Source organism: Accipiter gentilis, chromosome 2 (assembly GCF_929443795.1).
Source record: "Accipiter gentilis chromosome 2, bAccGen1.1, whole genome shotgun sequence".
Classification (NCBI taxonomy): Eukaryota; Metazoa; Chordata; class Aves; order Accipitriformes; family Accipitridae; genus Astur; species Astur gentilis.
In genome coordinates, this window is record NC_064881.1 from 42,077,574 (window position 1) to 42,097,383 (window position 19,810).

General features: G+C 42.0%; 2 protein-coding genes across 11 annotated transcripts in view; both read right to left on the minus strand.

Annotated features, from left to right (window-relative positions):
• ZHX1 (zinc fingers and homeoboxes 1) overlaps nucleotides 1–15,951 on the minus strand; it is a 30,541-nt gene extending 14,590 nt beyond the window's left edge. For 2 of the 6 annotated variants that reach the window (XM_049827202.1, XM_049827175.1), the window contains exons 1-2: nucleotides 14,718–15,314; nucleotides 14,514–14,624 (exon numbers count right to left, since the gene is read on the minus strand). The gene's annotated coding sequence lies outside the window, so the exon portion shown is untranslated. Of the gene's footprint in view, nucleotides 1–14,513; nucleotides 14,625–14,717; nucleotides 15,315–15,630 lie in introns of those variants that run through there. The other 4 variants (XM_049827185.1, XM_049827207.1, XM_049827193.1 and 1 more) reach the window with 4 other exon arrangements.
• A 1,211-nt stretch (nucleotides 15,952–17,162) lies between these two features.
• Nucleotides 17,163–19,810, minus strand: part of ATAD2 (ATPase family AAA domain containing 2) — a 38,335-nt gene continuing 35,687 nt past the window's right edge. For all 5 annotated transcript variants that reach the window (XM_049827114.1, XM_049827106.1, XM_049827134.1 and 2 more), the window contains one exon: nucleotides 17,163–18,413. In XM_049827114.1, coding sequence (XP_049683071.1) covers nucleotides 18,372–18,413 — 42 coding nt within the window. In that variant the 3' untranslated portion in view covers nucleotides 17,163–18,371. The remainder of the gene's footprint in view (nucleotides 18,414–19,810) is intronic.

Sequence of the window (19,810 nt, forward strand, 5' to 3'; positions counted from 1 at the left end):
CCTTTTAGCTAAATCTCTGTATCACATCTCTGTTTGCTGTGGTTCAGTTTCACTCATGGCACACAGGCAGATTATCCTATCCCTCCACTGTTTACCAACAGAGCAACAGATTTCTTTGATGCAAGCAGGTCTTAGAAAAAGAAAGCTGCATCTATGCTCTCCTGACTATGCTATGTAAGATGTGTTGGTTTTTTTAAAGGATGTTGTGATTTCAAAACTCTGTTTAATTCAGGGCTATGAAGAGCTACACCAGCATTCACTAAAATCTCAACAAAGCAAGATGCTTGCAACCCTTCCCAGCCTTCTTTCCTCCACAGACTTTACAGAAACCTCCGTTCCCTTCTCTTTGGTGCTAATGGGATTATTCCATCTGCAGCACCCTACCTGACACGTTCTCTCCGTTTACCAGGAGATTATGAAAACTCACACTCGAGTAGTTTATCAAACCAATTATGCATCACCCTTGTACTTCAGTTCCTCTGAAACACCTCTCCTGCACTGCTCACAAGAATGCCATGCGGGACCTTGCTGTGTATCTTGACTTCAGTAAGGTTTGCAACATCCCGTTCCAGTAGGCCAATTACTGCAGCAAAAAATGAAATGAGATTGGCTTGACATAGTCTGGTTTTGACAAATCCACCATTTTAAGAACGTTGTTACAATTCTCTAGGTTCTTACAGACTGATTTTTAGTGAATTCTTCCTGTATTGTCCTGGCAATGAAGATCTGTTAACCAATCTGTGATTTCCTACATGTTCTCCTCCACTGCTCATGCCTCTCCCTCATTTAAGACTAGGTACTATGCTTGCCTGTCTCAAGTCCTCTGAAACCTCTTCCCATCCTCCATGAACTCCTGAAGATCATCACTAATATTTCAGAGATTGCTTTGGCTTGTCCCTTACATACTTTACCATCAAATACATAGGTTAATATTGTTTAAGGTTTTCTATTTTTATCTGGACCGTATCATATCCCTCGCTGTTAATATTGACATTCTACTGTGCAATTGGTTTTGTAATGAAATATTCCAGGTGTTTGCTTTATGTCAAAAGCAGCATTTTTCAATGAAAGAATCTGGAGAGACAATTTCAATTAGTTGCACTCTTAATCTCCCAAGACATTCATCACTGCAATCCCCTTCTGTAATTTTACCTCAAATTTTCATACAACTGACATTCCTAGCAAAACCAGCCCATGTAACAGACTTTTTTTCAGGAACAAAAAAGTATGCCTGCACTTACTTTTTATAAAGGTCCAAGATCTTATATTTTATCTTTGGGCAGGCAATTGCTCAGGACACTGCTCTTCAGAAACAGACCATAAATAGTTGATAATCCCAATTCATTAATAATTATATTAAGACAGATTTATTCTCTGGAGTAGAATTCAGCATTTAAAGTTGTCTCTATAGCAGATTTAGATAAGGATTTATATAAATATTTTCTAAACACAGGCAGAAACCTTCTGCCCCTTTGATCATAGTTTGAGAAGGAAAAGACAAAGGGTTGACAACAGAAGACACACGTAAAAGAATCTTTTTCTAGCACAAATTTTTTACCCACCTCTTCCTTCCCTCCCCCAAACAGGAGTAGCTGATGCAGCAAGAAAATAAATGAGTTTACAGAAAGTCTTCACTGTGTGTTCAGGTTGTATGCTTTATGAAAAGGCATTTCTCCCTGCTTGCTGTATGACACTTCCATCCAGTGTGCAGGAAAAGCGTGCCAAGAAAAATCCAAAGCCAAATAATGCGATTTTAAGAATACGCACAAGCAGGGTGGCTCAGGACAAGATGAAGCAATAGACACTGCTCCCAACTTTTAAAATCACCTAGATTACAAATTGCCTACCATCTCTCTCAACACAGAAAACATCGTTTTGTCTTCTCCTTATAGCATCTCATTAATCCATGACAATATGCAATTGTTGATCCTTTGTTTAGCTTCCTTCTAACTATGACCATTTATTCAGAGTAGATGTATCCATGTCAAAAACTACTCTGCACAGAGCTCAGTGTAGGCTAATCTGCTCTGATCTGTGGTGCCTCTCAGTGAGGAGGGTGAAGGACTTTTTTTTATAGTGCCATTTTCTTCAGTTGTTCATTATCTGCAAAGTTCAGAGGGCATTACTGCTTGTTACTCCAAAATAAAGCCACATCTCTATCTAAACCCTGCAATATTCACATTTGATCCCTATTTTAAAATGAGGTCTGGTTCTAATTCAACATGGGAATGAAACTTGTCAAACTGATTTCAGCAGGACTTCATGTGTGCTACAAACGTTAAGGGTCCTTGCCGCATTACAATTTGTAATGAGGGAGGCAAGTACCAAAAGCTACTGTATTGCCTGCCCACACACAGCTTCAGGGTATGCCAAAGCCAGATCCGTGCTGGAGCACTGGGCAGCTGACATGAGGCCCAGCGGAAGCTGAAAGGAGCCTGCCACAGGACATGCGACTAGACTTTCCCAGTTACCTCCCATCCCCACTGGTTTTAATGGGTAATGAGCAGGTTCCATCAAAATAAACTTCAGAATTTCAGGCCAGAAGTGACCATTAAATGACCTAGATTATCTTTCTCTGTTATAAAATATCCCCCAGGTACCTCTACAGTGGGCACAGTAACCTGTGCCACTGCTCTTGACAGACAAAGCCATAACCAGTTTTTATGTCTGATCACATAGAAGCTACTGATCAAACATGACAAGTACTTAACAATCACGGGTGCAGTGATGAAGAAGTACCTTTAACATATATGGTGCGTGTCTCTGCTCCTCAGTCACATAAGCACCTATTTTCTACGTGATTTGGTCACCTTGGCAGCTAAACCTCACATAGGCAGATTCAGATTTTGGGGTGGGTTTTTTTTTGACCTCTAGAGTGTTCAATTCAAATTGTGAGCACTCAGTACTTTTAACATCAGACATCTCTGCAGGATTGTTCTTGAAAGTGAGTATCAGGCTTAGGTAAATGCTTAATCATACCCAATAAAATGGCAGCAGAGTTAAGGATACTTTTTTTGCATAGTTACAGCTCTGTTTTGTTTTGCTTGCTGTGCTGTTACGTAGAAAAAGGAAAGGAGGAAGAGATAAATTGTTGACATGAAAAGATTTTTAAATGAGCTTGGGGTTGAATAAACATTTAATTCAACCCCCAAAATGTTTCATATTGGCTTTAAAAAAAACCCCCAACAGTAAAAAATTATTAATTTTAAAAAACGTTTATCAAAAAAGCTTCTCCTTAAAATATCAAAACAAAAAGTTTTATTCTCCTGGGATTTCCTTTAAAATGAAACAGTCTGGCACAGACATAATTTCACAAAATGTTCCTTTTGACTTGAATCTGTATTTTCTTTTTTCCCAGGCGAAAAATTTAGAGAGCTTTGTTTTCCCAGGCCCTAGTCTAGCACTGGAAGTACAAGACCTTCCTTTCACTTCCCGAAGTTCATGTCCCCAGACACCTTTTAGCTTCTTCAGAGACCAAAGCAGCAGTCCTACAGATGGTCTCCTTTGCTAGATAGCCCAACTCATTCTCTAATCATCCCTCCTGCTATACAGGAACCCCCGCGCTTTTAAAGGTGACACAGCTCAGCACAGATTGTCTCCCTCTCCTCTACCCCTCCTCCACTGATGGCAACTAACCCAACCTGCCCGTGTCACGTTGGAAACCAGATTTCAAATCAGCTGCTATCTGCTTTCATTAATATTTGCCTGTCACTGTAGCAAAATAGTATCTTTTCAACAGCAGTTAACAGTAATGGGAGGGCTCTACCCTTAAAGAAGGGGGACTAGATCTCAAGGTTTACCAGCTCCCAACACTTTTACACCTCCTGCTAAGCCAGTGGCATTTGCAGGAGCGCAAGAAGCAGCAGCAGTTTAAGGACTATGTTGATGCATGCCAATACAATAACCCAGATAGACAGAGGATGACGATCCATTTAATACAGGTGGTTTAAAGCAGCCTGCAAGTGTGCATGACAGGCATAAAAGCATGATCCAAGAGCAGGTAACAAAACATCCTGCAAATTCTGCCATGGATACAAAAAGGTACCGATACCTTATGACTCATAATTCTGCCATATTTTTTTTCCTCTAAACAGTGGAATGCATTTCTCAGACCTCAGGGGTAGATCCTTGCCAAATTTCAAGTTCCTATGTCAAATCCCTGAGGCACAGAGCTGTTCAGAAAAAGAAAGATAATATGGCTTTTACACTGATACTGCCTCTCTTCCTCTCCTTGCTTCCCTCCTCACTCTGTTGATTTTGCTCTTGAACCTGCTGAATGTTCCCCCAAAACTCAATGAACAGAGAACAAAAGCAGCCTCCAAATAGAAACAATGTGTGAGAAATTCTCATTTCAAGGATCATAAGAAACTGAAAACAAGTACTTAGAATGGGCTCACCAGGTAACACTAATAAGCACTGCTGCATGCTCCCCATGTACATGCAGACCTGCATACAACAGGATACAGACCCATAATTTAAGTAACTTGTAAAGGATCCCCAAATACTTGAAATAAATGTATAAACCCAGTGTTTGTATGAGACAGTGTTTTATGAATGAGAAAAAAGCAAGGACTTGGAGTGTCACTTGAAAAGCAAAAAAAAAATTACAGTTCTATTGCATGGACCTAGGTTAGCGCACATCAAGGTGAAGACTTTAACGCACATTATCAAGACCGCAACTACCCTTTAAAGCTTCCTCTACCACCTAGGCCACCATGGGCTTTTGCTCACATGTGCTTCCTCAGAACCTCTTCTGCATGCTCCAGACCCAGCTGCTTCCCACCCCATGCCCTCCTTAAAGCCTCCTCCAGCCTCTTAGGTCTGCTACAACTTTGTGAGAAGATCAAGAAGTGCAGAGTGCATTAAGAAGTCCTTTATTTTATTTGCCACATGATTTGCTTCTCCACTTAAGATGTAAAAAATGTGCCTTTGGAGCTGATAAAGGTTAAAGGTTTTTTAAAGTTGTTTTTTTTTTTAATGTGACTCCAGAATGCTTCCAGTGTCATATAACAGCTTTATAATTTTAAGCTGAATCACATAAATTAAGGACAGACAAAACCAAGAATTCACCTAGTCCCTACTGACAGACTTCTCCATACTGCAGGGATGCATAAAAATCTTGTGTTCATGCTTGCAAGCACAGCTGATCTTACAGAAATTCTTCAGGATGTTATCCTCTGACCTGATACACCCAACACTGGTCATGCAGCAGCACTTTCACAACAGAAATACAACACTTAAGTTTCCCTCTCCATATTCACTGTACTTGGTCACTGCCATTAAGTGGAAGTACTCCCAGGGCAGCACTAAATTACTGCCAGGACTAGGGTAAGACTGTCAAGCTAGCTCAGGTTTACCTGCCTGTCACTTCAACACCAACATAATCTTGGTCTGCTACAGATGTACATTACTTCTGAGGTGTGATTAGAGTAACAGCATCTCAGCGCCGGCGAGGGACTGCAACCAGTTGTCTGGAGAGGTTGTGGAGATCTGCTTGGAACTTTTAAGGCATTTCCTACTTGGAAGTTTTTAAAACTTAGTGAGACCCTGAACAACCCTATCTATCTTCACAGTTAACTTTGCTTTGAGCAGGAGGCTGGACTAGATGATCTCCAGAAGTCCCTTCTACTCTAATTTTTCTCCCCGAGATTTTGGGATGTTTCAGCTTATAACTAAAAGGAAGGAGGGTAGCCCAAGCTGCCTGCATAAACACTCTCTGCAGGTCTCAACTATCTAGTAAAATACCACTGTGTACCAAGTTAACCTTTGCAAAAAGCAAAGCATTTTTATTTGCAAGTGACCTGACTCTGCTCCCCTGCTGAGTACTGTACTGTACTCCTTAGATGCTCCTGCTGATTTCTGTGGGAGATAATGTCTTATCCTGTGTGTGACAAAGACTGATCCCCCCTCTGCCCTCCACCATCATGCATTCACAGAGCGGATAAACATTGTTTACTGCCAATCAGCCCAGTGACAAAAAAAAAAAAAAAAGGTAAAAGACAGGGGACTATAGAGCCTTCCAAGTATAACATGTGGAATAAAAAGCTGAATCTCGAAGTATGGTCACCCGCAGAAGTCAGAGAGATACATGACTTGTGTACTCAAGTTACCACAGAGTAATGAATGGTCTTGAAGAGTCAGCAGACTAGAACAAATACCTCAGTCCATGGCACACAGACCAGGAGGTTTGCAGCTACCATGTTTAACATGTTCTACTTCACAAGCACTGTTGGCCTTGGAGCCCAGCAGTAGCCTGATGCTGTCCCACACTGCTCCCGGCTCACCTAACTGAAGGCCTTCCACGCAGCAGCGAAGTAACCCAGCAAGAATCATCAAGATTTCACCAGACTGGTTCCCTGCGCCACTGTTATCCAGGCTGACACCCCAAACTTTTACTGTGAACCTCACACCTCTGTGACTTAACTTTCCACCAGACACATGACCCCTCTCCTAACTACTCAGAAGCCTGCTTGAGAGGACAACCCCCACTTTGGGAGCCACTGGCTGAGTCAAGCCGGAGGCTGCACCTTTTGCCCTGTTCTGCTGGAGCTGCCTGTCTTGTAAGCAACTCTTGCAGGAGAAACACAAACCTCCAATGTTCAGTCCTGGCAGGGAAGCAAGAGAAAAGATTACCGAAAAGAGACTACCCAGGTTCATTTTTGGTCTCCCATGTACTAGTATAATGGTGGAAAATTAGCACAACAGGATTTAAGTGGAAAGTACGTAGTTAACTAAAACACTGTACTTAAAATGAATAGCTGTGAGGCTGCTTTCTTCTTTTTTGCATTGGATTTAAACACCGTTAAAAAATCAGATTAGTTCTGTTTTAAAATATATAGGTAGTTTAAAGCTGCATAAATATCCTAGGGTCAAAATCATACTCTCATGGATTTAAATGAGAATGGGCAGTAGAATTGTATTTAAAAAACACTGTATGTCTTGATAAAAACACATTTAAGAAGCAACAGAAAAGCCTAAAAAAATTTACACAGCACAAAACAGGACAGCATTAGAGTTGGGGAGGAAGGAAGAGAAGAATCAGTATTATGTTTAAACCTCCTATTATTTAGAGTAGGAAAATCAAAAGCAGTTTTAGTCAGAAACACTTTGTTAATTTACATTAATGTTTCAAGAACACAGTGAACACATTCCCTCATATGAGTAACACCTATCTGATTTAGCAATATTAAGAGCACTGATGACTGTCTGAAGTACTGTTCTAACTGTAAACAGTTAAGTTTTTATTAATGGGATAAAAGCACTGAGAAAAAAAATAATCAGTATTAAACCAGACAGTTTTAGTTCATGTAATTTTTTTTTTTTTTAAGAAGCAAGCTGTCTTAGTTAACCAAGTTGGAAATTCTTAGTGAAAACACTGAATTAGTGGTAGTCACTGACTAACCTTATGGACAGACATTCACTTTGTAGACATGTGCACTGAGTGAAGATAAGAATTATTTTCTGAATGACAGAAGTGTCCTGCCTCAAAGTTGAAAAAGCAGGCCAGGTTGCTTTCCATGCAAGATCTCCAATTCAGGTTTGAGCATGAGCTAAAATCTTAACAGACATGGATACATCATCACAGAAACAACAGATTTAATCTAGTAAGTATAAAAAAAGTATCATATTTTGTCTCATACATCTACAGGTTTAAAAAAAAAGTGGTGCTTGAATAAATGTATTTTTAGATATTCTACACATTTACAGTAGTTTAATTAATAATACAGACATGTTATGCTGTTTAGGGGAATTTTAAATTAAATTTTAATTTCCAACCAAATGCAGTTTGACATAAATTGCGAATAACAGGAACTAATCATTATCTAAAAAACAAGATATGCATAATTCACTATTTTCTAAGAAAATGATGAAAAGTCAAAATCAATAATCTGAGTGAGTGTATGTTGAGATAAAGGACTGATAAAACAAACACTCACCGATTATCATTTATCCGTTTACAAAACAAAATTTTGCAAACTACCACAAAATCAAACAATGAGAATCATTTGCCATTTATGAAAGTTATCAAAAGCACAAATGCAAATCAAGATTAGAAGAAATAATTCAAATCAAGATTCCCTACATGCAGATTTAAACTCTGATTAGATCACCTATTTTAAACCATTTTGATTTCTATCAATTATTCCAGTTCCCATATATTAGGATTGTTTTTGAATTAATGCATTAGTTAAATGATATCTGGGGGGACACAGGGGAATACAAAGAATGGTAAGGAGAGGCAAGATGAACATGTTTACTGTCATTATTAAATCAACCAAATTAGAAGAGCCCAGGATACGACTGGGGTGTGGTACTCAAAGAGAATGTTTATGAGACTGTCCAAGTTTAGCATAAGAGAATAGGCAGGCCTGGAAACCCATGGGAATAAGATGCATCTGTTGTTGTAGGCAGCCCCAGCAAAATGTTACTGGTTCACTAGCCTGGGGCAAGCTTTTTTTTTTTTTTTTTTTCTCTTTTCCTTTTTTGACAGCCAAGTACAATATTAGCTTGCTTTTTTTTTTTTTTTTTTCCCTTACCATCGTCAAGCTGAGGCCGGCTGAGAATATTTTGTGTCTAGACTAATAAATGTTTGTAAGGATTTTGCAAGACTGGTTTATGGGAACAGAATCCCCTTTTTGTTTTTCTGCTGGAAAAAGCAGCATTAAAAGCAAATGAGCACCATCATGCATTTGTTTTAAATTGCATATTACAGCACTGCTATTTTGTGTGCAATCAATACATAATTTGGAAGAAAAATGCTTTTAAAATTCAAAGCTATCCCTGAGCAGCTAAGGTTCTCTTGGAAACTGAAGGAGGAGTCTGAAATTATTGTTCTTTTGTTTGCATCCCCCAGTGGGAAAGGCAGCACACAACTAGAAACCACTGTGCTTTGAGGCAGCATGAATCATTAGGAATAAAGATCAACCCCCCTTCATTTAAACATTAGATATTAAAACTGAATCTAGGACAAAGGTAAACTAAACAGACTCTTTCCTTCCCAAGCAGTTACTGGGTTAAATAAAATATCAAAGGGACTATATAAATCTTGTAACTTCCTCTACTGAAATAAAAAGATACTTGTATTTTGCAAAACATGGCCTGTCCAGATCCCAATTACAAGCACCAACTTAATCAGTGGAAATTACTGGGATATGTATGGGCCATAACCTACATTTTCTTTTTAATATTTGTTTTGGAGGGCGGGGTATCTGAAGATGAAATGGCTGACGGAGCTTTTTATTTCATTGCTTTGGGTGGAAATGACTGAATCTTTCCACACAAGGTAGTGCAAAGAAGCTGCTCTGGTGCAAAGCAATTTTCAGTCCCAACCCTCCAGCAAGCTCACACCCTCAGCCCCTCTCTCCCGAGAGACAGCTAGCTTTCTGCAGCACCCAGGCTTAAACGTTGCCTGGTAAGGAAGAGGGCTCCTGTTCAGTAGTTCACAGGCAGTAACTTTATGAGGATTACATCCAGAAATAGGATATTCACTCATACAAAAAAGCATACATCCACAAATTCTGCCCTTAGAACTAGCTCGTGCCCAGATGCATCTGGCCTAAACTGCAGTAAAAGTATTGCTCACTCTTCATCGGTAAGCATGTGTGACCACAGAGTATGGTGTTCGCACCGTCATCATCCAAGCAAATATTAATACACTGGAAAGCTTTCAAAGCAAAGGATTCTGAAGTAAAATTTCAGTGTATTCAGTAACGTAAAACTTCTCCCTCTCTGAACATTATATACAATGATTAATACATGTATTTCTAAGGATATGCACATGTGTCTCTTTACTATGTGTGGAAAGGGTAAACTTACTTTACTTCAACATTACTTCTTTTTTCTCACCTCTTCCCTCCTTTCCACGAAAGAAACAAACAGCTGGTATTAACAAGGCCTTATTTTTCCCCTGGAGGAACCCAATAACTAGAGAATAATAATAATGATAATAAAAAAAAGCCACCCTACCTGTCAAGAATCAGATTTAAAATGAATGTTTGTGGACTGTAAGATAAAACACCTGAAGTTGCAATAGTTTCAAAAAGAAAAAAAGTCTCCTTCCATCTTAAATTATTTCTTTTAATGAAATAAAAAAAATCAGTTCTCTACTCACCCACAAACTCCTCCAACAAATTTAAGTAAAATGTATTAAGAAGTCAAATTTGAAAAACACTCGTAAGATACAAGGAGTAAAGCTGTATAGGGTTTGCATCATATTTTAACAGATACCTACAATGCCAGCAGGGATCTTGTATGGGCACCAATTCCTCAAAATGATCCATACACAAAAAACTTGAATTCACATGACGCTCCAGGTATGACGAACCTTTTGTCAGAGCAGATCCCCACTGAGAAGTTTGGAGGACAGAGAGCCATAAGTATTCAACATTGCAAACAAGGTTGGACATTGTGCAGTGCTAAATGCTCAAAAAATTCCACCAAAGCTACAAATGTGTTCTCTTGCTGAGAATCCTACTAAGAAACAGAAACGCCTGAGTCTTCACGCTTGCTTCACCTAGCTCACTTGGCAACTGCTGCCAAGTGCCTAACTACTCCTGATACAGCTCTAACTGATGTCGCTGAAGGCAGCTGACCTATGTATAAAAAGACAGTATTCTCCTACTCTGAAAGCATTCTGAAGATTAACTAGGAACCTGGACTTTTTGAAGAAGCACACAGCTGTAACTACGGTTTAACTACCAGTCTTCTACAGCCCAGGTAGTAATAATTGTTCTTTCCTGACCCCCATTGTGCCCCCTTTACTCTTTTTAGGACATAAAACTTTCCTAGATCTCATTTTGACCTCACAACCAAAACAGATCCTTACACCTGTGCACAGAGCCAGTAGGAGAGTTTTAAAATCAATGGCATTTTGACATACAAAGCACGTCTTTCCATTATAACACAGGGAGGAAGGCAATCATGTTAGCACCATGTTTTGTTCAGGCTAATACACCTCAATTTTTAGGAAAGGCAAACTTGAGACCTCTACCAAGATTGCTTCAGACTATACAAGCATACATTTCCATCTGTGAAGTTCTTAGCACCTTTGTAAGGTAAGACAATGTTAAAATAATCACACTCCTAACCTATAAACAAGGATTCAAGCCTTAAAAACTATATAAAATGATTGCCTAATTCACAGTATTTATTGTAAGCTAACAGCTATTTCCCATCCAATATATGTGGTTCATAAGATGCTTTGAAGATTCAGAGTGCTGAACATGTGGAACTTTTACCATAACCATTAGAAAGTTCAAAAGCTCATTTCTGTCCTTCTGTCTGGTGGGGTGAATTTGGCGCTCACAGTGCTCACAGAACGATGCTGGCTTTGCCAAACAGCGAGGGCTGGCGTTATGCATGCCTCATTACACAGTTCTGTCTGCCCACTGTTTAAACAAAACTGCCAGCCTTCAAGGCTTGCTTGAGCAACGACTTCAAATTGTGGGTCCCCTGGCAGCATGTTAAATTCCTTCAACTCCTAGTGAGACCAACAGATAAGGAAGGTGAGCAGCAGATTGCAAAATGCCACTGGGGAAAGCCGAGTTGCACAGAGTGAACCTAAAATACCAAACTCACTTTCTTAAATGGCTCCAAACACAATTTGAAGCCTGTTCTTTGGAAGTTGAATATATTGAGCTCCTTTAGACCTGTTAGGCAGAAGCAGAGGTCATGCCCCTAAAGGATGTTTGCAACATTAAATTCTTTCCTACCTTTGATGTCATTCAAGTAGTGCAAAAAGTAGCATTCAAAGTTTTTTACCATTTTCCCTAAAGGTTCCCCCATCAAGCCACATCCGTTCCTCTTTTAGTTGTCAGCAATCTTCCTAGCTTCTGTGCTTTAGCACAATACCGCTCTTTTTATAATTTTAACGGTATGATAAATGTACTCTAGATTCCAGTTCTTGCCCCTTTAGATCATACTCTTTTTCACTGAATTCCATTAACATTTACTATGATCTCAAAGCTCTTAAGGATAAAAAGAGTGGTACACATCTTCCCACAAGCAATAGCAGCAGACTTTTGCTCAAATTGGGCTGACTTCTGAAGCTGGTTAGAAAGGATCCACTGGTAGTAGAGACATGGTTCTATGAAATATGTTACAGTTCACTGAACTCTGAAGGACATGAAAAAGACTTGAGTGGACCTTCTGAAGTTCCTTTTAGTTCCTTGACAGAAAGACAACAGAACTGGAAATGAACCATCAGTTAAAGTGATGCAAGGCACAGAATTATGAAATGCCATCTGGCTGGCACAGGATAAGGAAATGTATCATTTTTGGTGGCTTCCACCTCCACAGAAAAAGAAACAACTGTTTATGCAGCAAAGTGGTTTGAGTATTTGGGAAGGTCCTGAACTAGCCAGAGAGAGAGAGAGAGAACAGGCAAGAATATGAATTGGAATAGAGACAATAAATTGGAATTAATAATACTACTAAGAATAATGCTGAAAACATGTCATCATATCCCTCTGAAAGCCTTAAGAAAAAAGCTGCTTTAATGCCTAATTTGACAATATTAGAAACTTAAATAGTAACAACAGAAAATTGTATTCTTATAGGTATTCAACAAAGGTGATGCTACTGACACGTAGTGGGGAGATACACGAGTAAAACACACTAAGATCATCATTGCTGCCTATTTAGGAAATAGCAAGTAAACAGAAGAAAAAGGGGAAATGGTACTATATTGAAAATTGCATCACTTGTTTACAAGTCACTGACAACTCAGAGGCGAACCATCTTGGACATTTATGGATCAATGACCACGCATCTAAAGCAGAAGGACAGGGAATATTGACCATTAATACACCGAAGAGAACAGCACGTCCATGCACTCAGCTTAAAATGCTCAAAACCTTCCCTCACGCCATGACCCCAAAACTGTCACCACACAGGACTTTAATTCAATAAACAGACACTGAAAATGCCTTTCTGCAATTTCTGCAACAGGATTTCTAAAACTTAGAAAACATAAAAATACTGAATTTGACACCATGGAATTCTTGACTAGACCTCAGCTTGTCAGATAAAGTGATCAACAAAATAAAGATTAGCCACAGCTTAGCTACAAGTGATTATGCCTTGGTTATATTTATTATGTGCACACAGAATAAAACCCAGTTTATATGTACATGGTGCTTTAACAGTTCCAGTTTCATGAAGGTGGAAAAAATCCTGAACTAAGACTTGAGGAAAGAATCTGACTTCAAAGATATATGACTATTTTTTAAATATGACTCTTCTAAAGTCACACTCGAACAAAAGGGTCACCCATGTTAATCATAACTAGATGAAAAAGTTGACCAAAATTTAATCCTTCCCCTCAGACTACATATAAACAAATGGGGGAAAAAACAAGGGGAAAGCTCAGGGATAGCAGTAAGCTTAAGTGAAATGCTATAGACTGCTCAGTGAAGCAAAAGACACAAGACACAGTCTTTTCGGTAGATTAGGAACAAAAGGAATCCTAATAATAGTACAAAGTCCATTATTTGACAGAAATTCTTCAGTACCAAGAAATCTACAAAAGGCAGAACTGTTCAACACAGAGCTCTAACAGTCTCCAGTGATATATTGGTACATAGTGATAAATATTGTCTATTCCAATAATAACCAACAGTGATAAATGACAGCAATTAAGTCTAGACGCCAGGACACTGGATCCAGCTAAAGCATGCACAGGTCATCAAGGGTGTTGCAAGAGAGGAAATAATCCAAAAGAGAGTCATAAGAAAAATTAAGAGTAGAAAAGCATGCCTCACAAAGAAAAGCTCTACCTCAAACTGCTGCGTTTTACAAAGATAAGTTTGGGGACAATCACAGTATACACACACATTACCCAAATGTGATAGCAGAGGGCTTTTCAGTCTAGCAAAGATAGAAAACCCACTAGCCTGAAGTTAAAAGCAAATCACTTCAATTATAAAAAATGGCATCTACTTCTCATCGGCTCAGGGGAATTCATTTAACAACACAAGTGAAATAGACTGCCTTGCTGGCAATGTCTAAAGACAGTAACAAAAGGGTTTTCTGAATGATGCGTGCTTGCTCAAAGAGGTAGTAATTCAGGGCAGTCCTCTAGTTTGCATCACGCAGGTTGTTTTAAACAGGGTTTCTGTAAGTACTCACAAGCTTTCTTTTTTTGCACGAAATCCTTCTAAGCGAAAACAAACAAAAGGCAGACTGCTGGTCAAAACCAACAGCACAGCTTTTAAAATTCCTCTTTGATTCCTACCTTTAATGGAACATTTGTTTTCATGTAACAAGTTTCATGACAAAATCAGCTTTTTATTTATACAATGTTTATATGCACTCTGACATGCCCAATATGCTCTCTGTACATCTCTACTTTAAAAATAAGTGGCACCTATTCCAGCTGGCAGACCAAGAGACATCTCAGCCTTTGCTATTTTACACGACGCTTTGTGCAAAGTAAACTTCTCCATCCTTCTGTTAACTATTTAACCTACCAGAAAGCGCAAGCAGCTCATAAATAAAGCACAAGTGGTACCTACCAGATAACGTTCACTATTGCAGATACTCTGAGCCCTTTCAGAGATCCAGAACTGCCTCCATTACATGGTTTATTGAAGTCGGTGTTGATCTCCAGTGCTGCACATCCTGATCTAGGGGAGAGCCGAGGGTCAGAACGCACCCCAAAACCCAGACACCCCCAGAAGAGTAAACCAGACATCTTCCCCAACTTTGCCTGCACATACACCGTACTGCTCCTCCACGCTCGCCCCCGCTCTGCAACGCCACGGGATGCGAGACAACTCTGGAGCCAGAACTTCATGGCTCGTTGGCTGCCGTCAGTCTGTCTGTCAGTCCGTCATCCCGAGCGCCGCCGCGGGTGCGCGCAGCCCGGTGACACCGGGCGGGAACTCGCCAGCTCCTCCGGGCGCACCGGGATTGAACTTCTCGACTCTCCTTTCCGACTGACGAGTCAGGCGAATCCTCCGCGGCCCTGTGGCGAGCAAAAGCCACGCACAGGCTCCCGGCTTCACAGCTGGCACTGGGGCGGAGGAGGGAAGACCGGGGAGAGGAGATCGTCCTCGGGCTCGAAGGGGTTTAACCCCCCGCCGGGCCGGGCCGGGCCGGGCCGGGCCGGGCCGAGCCGAGCCGAGCCGAGCCGGGCCGGGGGGACACGCAGCAGTCCGCTTCGAAGTTACGCCCCGGCTGCCCCCCGCCCTGGCTTCCCCCAGTCAGCCTGGAGCCCGCCGCCCCCGGCAGGCGATGCCCCCCGGCCGCGGGGACCGCGCCGGCCGCTCGCCCGCCGCCGCCAGACAATAGGAAGGCGGGCGGGGCGCGGCCGGCACCACCGCGCCCACCCCGCGGGCGGCAGCGGGGCGGCCGCCCCCGCCGGGCCCTCCTGGGCCCGCCCGCCCCCGCCGCCGCCGCCGCCGCCGGCCAGGAGCCGCCCTTGCCCCGGGGAGGCGCGGGGCGGCGGGCGCGCTGGGCGCTGCCCCGTCCCCGCCGGGGGAGCGCCCGGCCCGCTCCCCGGGGGGAAGCGGGGGCGTGCGGGGGGCACGCCTCCCGGGAGGAGGGGGGGGGGGGGTCGCCCTCCCGCCTCCCGGCGCCGAGAGCCCCCTCTCCGCCCGCGCCAGAGGCGGCGGGAGACGCGACCCCTACCTGCCGGCGCCGCTCCGCCTCGCCCCCTCAGCCCGCGCCCGCGCCGCCCGCCTGCCTGCCTGCCCGCCTGCCGCCTTCGCTCACGGCCGCGCCGCCATCTTGCGTTTCACAAACTACTGCACTTCTTTTGGGGCGGGGGGGCGGCGGGTGAGCCGGGAACTCCCAACGCCGCCGGCCGCCCGGGCCCTCGCCTCGCCGCCGCCCGCAGCGCCCACTCGCATCCTCCCGGCGCCTCGCTGCCCCGGGGCGGGTGCGCGGGGAGGCCGGGCAGCGGCGGCCGGTGCCTCAGCCTCCCTGGCAGGGAGCGGGGGCGGAGCCGCTCCGCCGCCGCCCCGCCCGTCGGGCGGCGGACACCCGCCGGAGGGCGGCCCGGCCCCGCCGAGGCAGCGGCCGGCCGCGGGGGGCTGCCCCGGCGCCGCAGCCCGGGGGCCACCGGCGTCTCGTCGCCCTCCGGCCAGGCGAGGTGCCGGCGCGCAGCGGCTGCGGCGGGGAGGAACGGGGCGACAGGCCGGCAGCTGCCGTGTGGCAGCGGCGCCCACAGCCCCGCTCCTTCGCCGACAAACTTCGGCTCGGCGCTGGACCCTCCCGCCACGCACCCAGACGGGTTTTACGGACAGCGTCGTCTCTCACCCCGCGACGGCTTCTTCTGCAGCGGCAGCCCCGAGTTTCCCTCAGGCGCCCAGAGCTGTCGCCGAGAGAGGACGTTGCCGCAGGGTCCAGAGCCCCAAACCAGGGGCGAGCGAGCACAGAAGTAACGGCTCTGAGGGGGGAAAAAACCCCACACCACCACCTCCGCCTCCACTTCTTTTTTTGTTTAGTTACAGAACTTGGAGAAAGGGGGCTTCTTCCTTCGGTACATACGTAGATATTTCAGTCAATATTTAGTTTTAACTCCTGCTCCACGCTCCTCAAAAATGCTGCATTTCTACATACTATCGCTGTTTTCCATTTTGGTTCAGACAATAAATTACTGTTTTCCTGAGAAAGTGTGGCTTGTGGGAACAGTTAGGAGTTATCCGTTGGTCATGGAAAACCACGATTTACACAATTATAATTAAACAAAAATTGCACAGGTACAGCATCCTGTCGAGACTAGTGTCAGGAGGGAGTTTGATCAAACCTTTGAAGAGCAAAAATTTTGATCCCAGGAATGTTTCTGGTTCCTCATTACCACCCTCTCACTCCAGTTTTTCAAACAGTCATCTTGGGGAACGTAATCAGCAAACGGCCCCCACAGCCCCATCAAAAATCAGTGACAGCAGCCAAGGTGGAGATCAAGTTAAGGAAAAATGACGTTAATTCCTTTATTCCATTTCCAATGTAATACATTACATTAAAACATAAAACCCATAAATTTTCAATATAGTTTTTCTTCCTCCTGTGCTTGCTTTTTGCCATATAACCAATACACCAAGAGTGGGGTAAGCTGCTCACATACAGTTCTTACTTTACAGTCTTAAGACTCATGCTGGTTTTTAAGTGTAAGGTTGTTATCTGTGATTAAAATAGAGCAGACACAGACACACACACACTCAGCGATTCATTTTTTATTAATACCCATCCAAACAATACAGATAGAAGAACAAATTCTGCATAGTACACAAATGTTTGGACAAACACACGAGAAAGAAACAAGAAAACCTAAAACATAGTTAAGAAACAAAAACACACACAGAGGGATTGCACAGTTAGGCATTCAGTATCACCAGATGTTGTGTATGCAAGGTGACATAACAGCAACGTATTGTGCCACACATTTTATTGCAACTGATATAAAAATTTGTTCTCATAAAATTAAACTTTGCCTATCTTATTATAAATTTTTTTAAAAATAACCCTGTCAATTTGAGAGAAGTTTTCTCTGCTGCTTTGAAGAGCCATACGTCTTCAAAACAGGGTATTGCTTTGCTTTTACTTAAATATGTTTTTGACCAACAATATATTCACTTTTATGTAATAAACAGATATCATTCTCTACAGGTAACTAGAAAACTATTTACAATTTAATTCAGCTACAAGCCACCTAACCTGCAACTAACAATTTAGATTAAAATGCTATTCTCCAGTATCAAGAAGATTGTAATTATTACAAGCAAGATTAAACTTTACCTTAGAAAGTTACAGTTGTAAATCTTAATTTGTTTCAAGTTAGGTTTTTTGACAGGCAAAAATATGCCATAGCAGAAGTTCTTATGTTTGTGGAACAAGTGTTTCTCCCACATGCTTTCTTCAGGTTGTTAATTCTATGAAAACCACTTGAGGTGCTTTAAAAAACATTACCTCTGAACTGCATTAAGAGGTTTCTAAAGTGTTTACTTGTCATATACCAAAATGAGATTTGTTTTAAAACCTTTATGTAATATACAATGGACTATACAGCACCACAGACTACTTCAGAAAAATGTATTCCCACAAGCTGGAAAACAATGATAAAATTTTAAAAGAAAATGATCGAAAACTTGATAAAGAGAGGTACTGAAATTATCTGGGAGATGTTCAGATCTGCAGTGTTCCAAAGGCAATGACAGCAGTATGTCACATAAAAATATATAGCGAGAGGACAAAAATATCAAAGCAGTTAAAGGACTAGATTTTAGCTTTAAGAGATTTTAGAATATATTTGTTTAACATATGTATAAATAAACATGTAGAAGTAAACTTCACTAAACTATGCTCAGAAAACAACATGCAACAATAACACAACATAACAGAGTAGAAGTCAAGTATGCTGAAATCAAGTATCACAGAACATAACTGAAGGCTGCAATTTCATTCTTCATTTCCTAATAAGAAAAAAAAGACAAACTAGCAGTCAGCATGAATGAAAGTTTAAGAACCCTGTTTATTCCTTAATAAAAAGAATAAAGAATCTGTACACACATACAATTGTTAGTAATATTTAGCAAATATATGTGCTACCACTGTCACAAAGTCTTTCTGTACCCACCAGCTTCAAAAACATATTTACGCATTCAAAATAGAGTAGGCTAGAGGGACTGTATGGATCTGTATCAAGAGACTACGGATCTGTACCAACAGTGGTTTCAACAGTTAGAAAGAGGAGACATTTCCTGAAAAGCCACAACTAAAAGCTGGAAATGTTATTTTCTGCACTCCGAGTAACTACTTGTTAAAACCTATCTCTTCATGAAGTAGAGCTGACTCCTGACCAACTTGCAAAGTCATTTTGAATAGGAAATATTTTTTCGTTAAAGGTAGAAGTAGAAAACAAAACAATCAAGTCCCTTTTAATTTAAGCATTAAATGTTAAGTCACAAAAGCTCACAAGCTCCAAGATAACATAAATAAATCCCTTCTCATGCTAAAACACGTCATTATACTGGATGAGAGAAGGGCCCATTTTTCAGGAATGGCCTCCCTGAATCCAAATAATCCTCAGCGTTGCACAATCAGAACGGAGTGTCTGTTCTAACTCTTTATCAGATGTGGAAGAAGAGATCGAGATGACCAGGGCCAAAGAGAAAAGGCTTCCTCTTTTTTTAAGGCAGACTGGGAGGCATAAAGAATTTTTTTTATTCTCAGGCACAAGCAACTCAAAGACAACTGGATTCAAGGATCTTGAATCTGAAGACCGAATATCCAACCTAGCTAAATCGACTCAATACTGGGCATGCCTGACTGGGACCATGGGTGCCTCTGGAACATTTCTGCTGAGTTCTGACAGCTCAGAAATCCTCTTACAGGAAGGGATCAGAATTTGACTCATTAGCATTAAACCAGCATAGGCAGAAATCTCCCCTTAAGTCAAATTAAAAAAGATGCTTGAGCCATGCTAGTTAAAAAGACATAATGGTGAGACTAGAGAAAAATTTGAAACTCTTGTTATGTTTCATACTTAATTTCTTTTCAAGAATGGAGTGACTACTATATGAAGTATTAAAATGTCTGACTGCCTGTAAGGGGAGAAAGAGGAAATGACTGAGAAAAGCACCCTCCTTTCATAGACCCCCACCCCTAGAAAGGTTCTGGAGAAGGACTGTTGACAGATTGAGGTTAACTACTTGGAGAGGGCTGGGGGGGGTGGACCCATTGTCTTCAAGCCTTTTCCTGCTGAAACTGCCAACAATTATGCCAAATACAACAACGGTTTTGCAATATGGATAAATGTCTTCCAGACTGAAATGAAAAAGTCTCATAACACAGGCAACTAAGCAGTAAA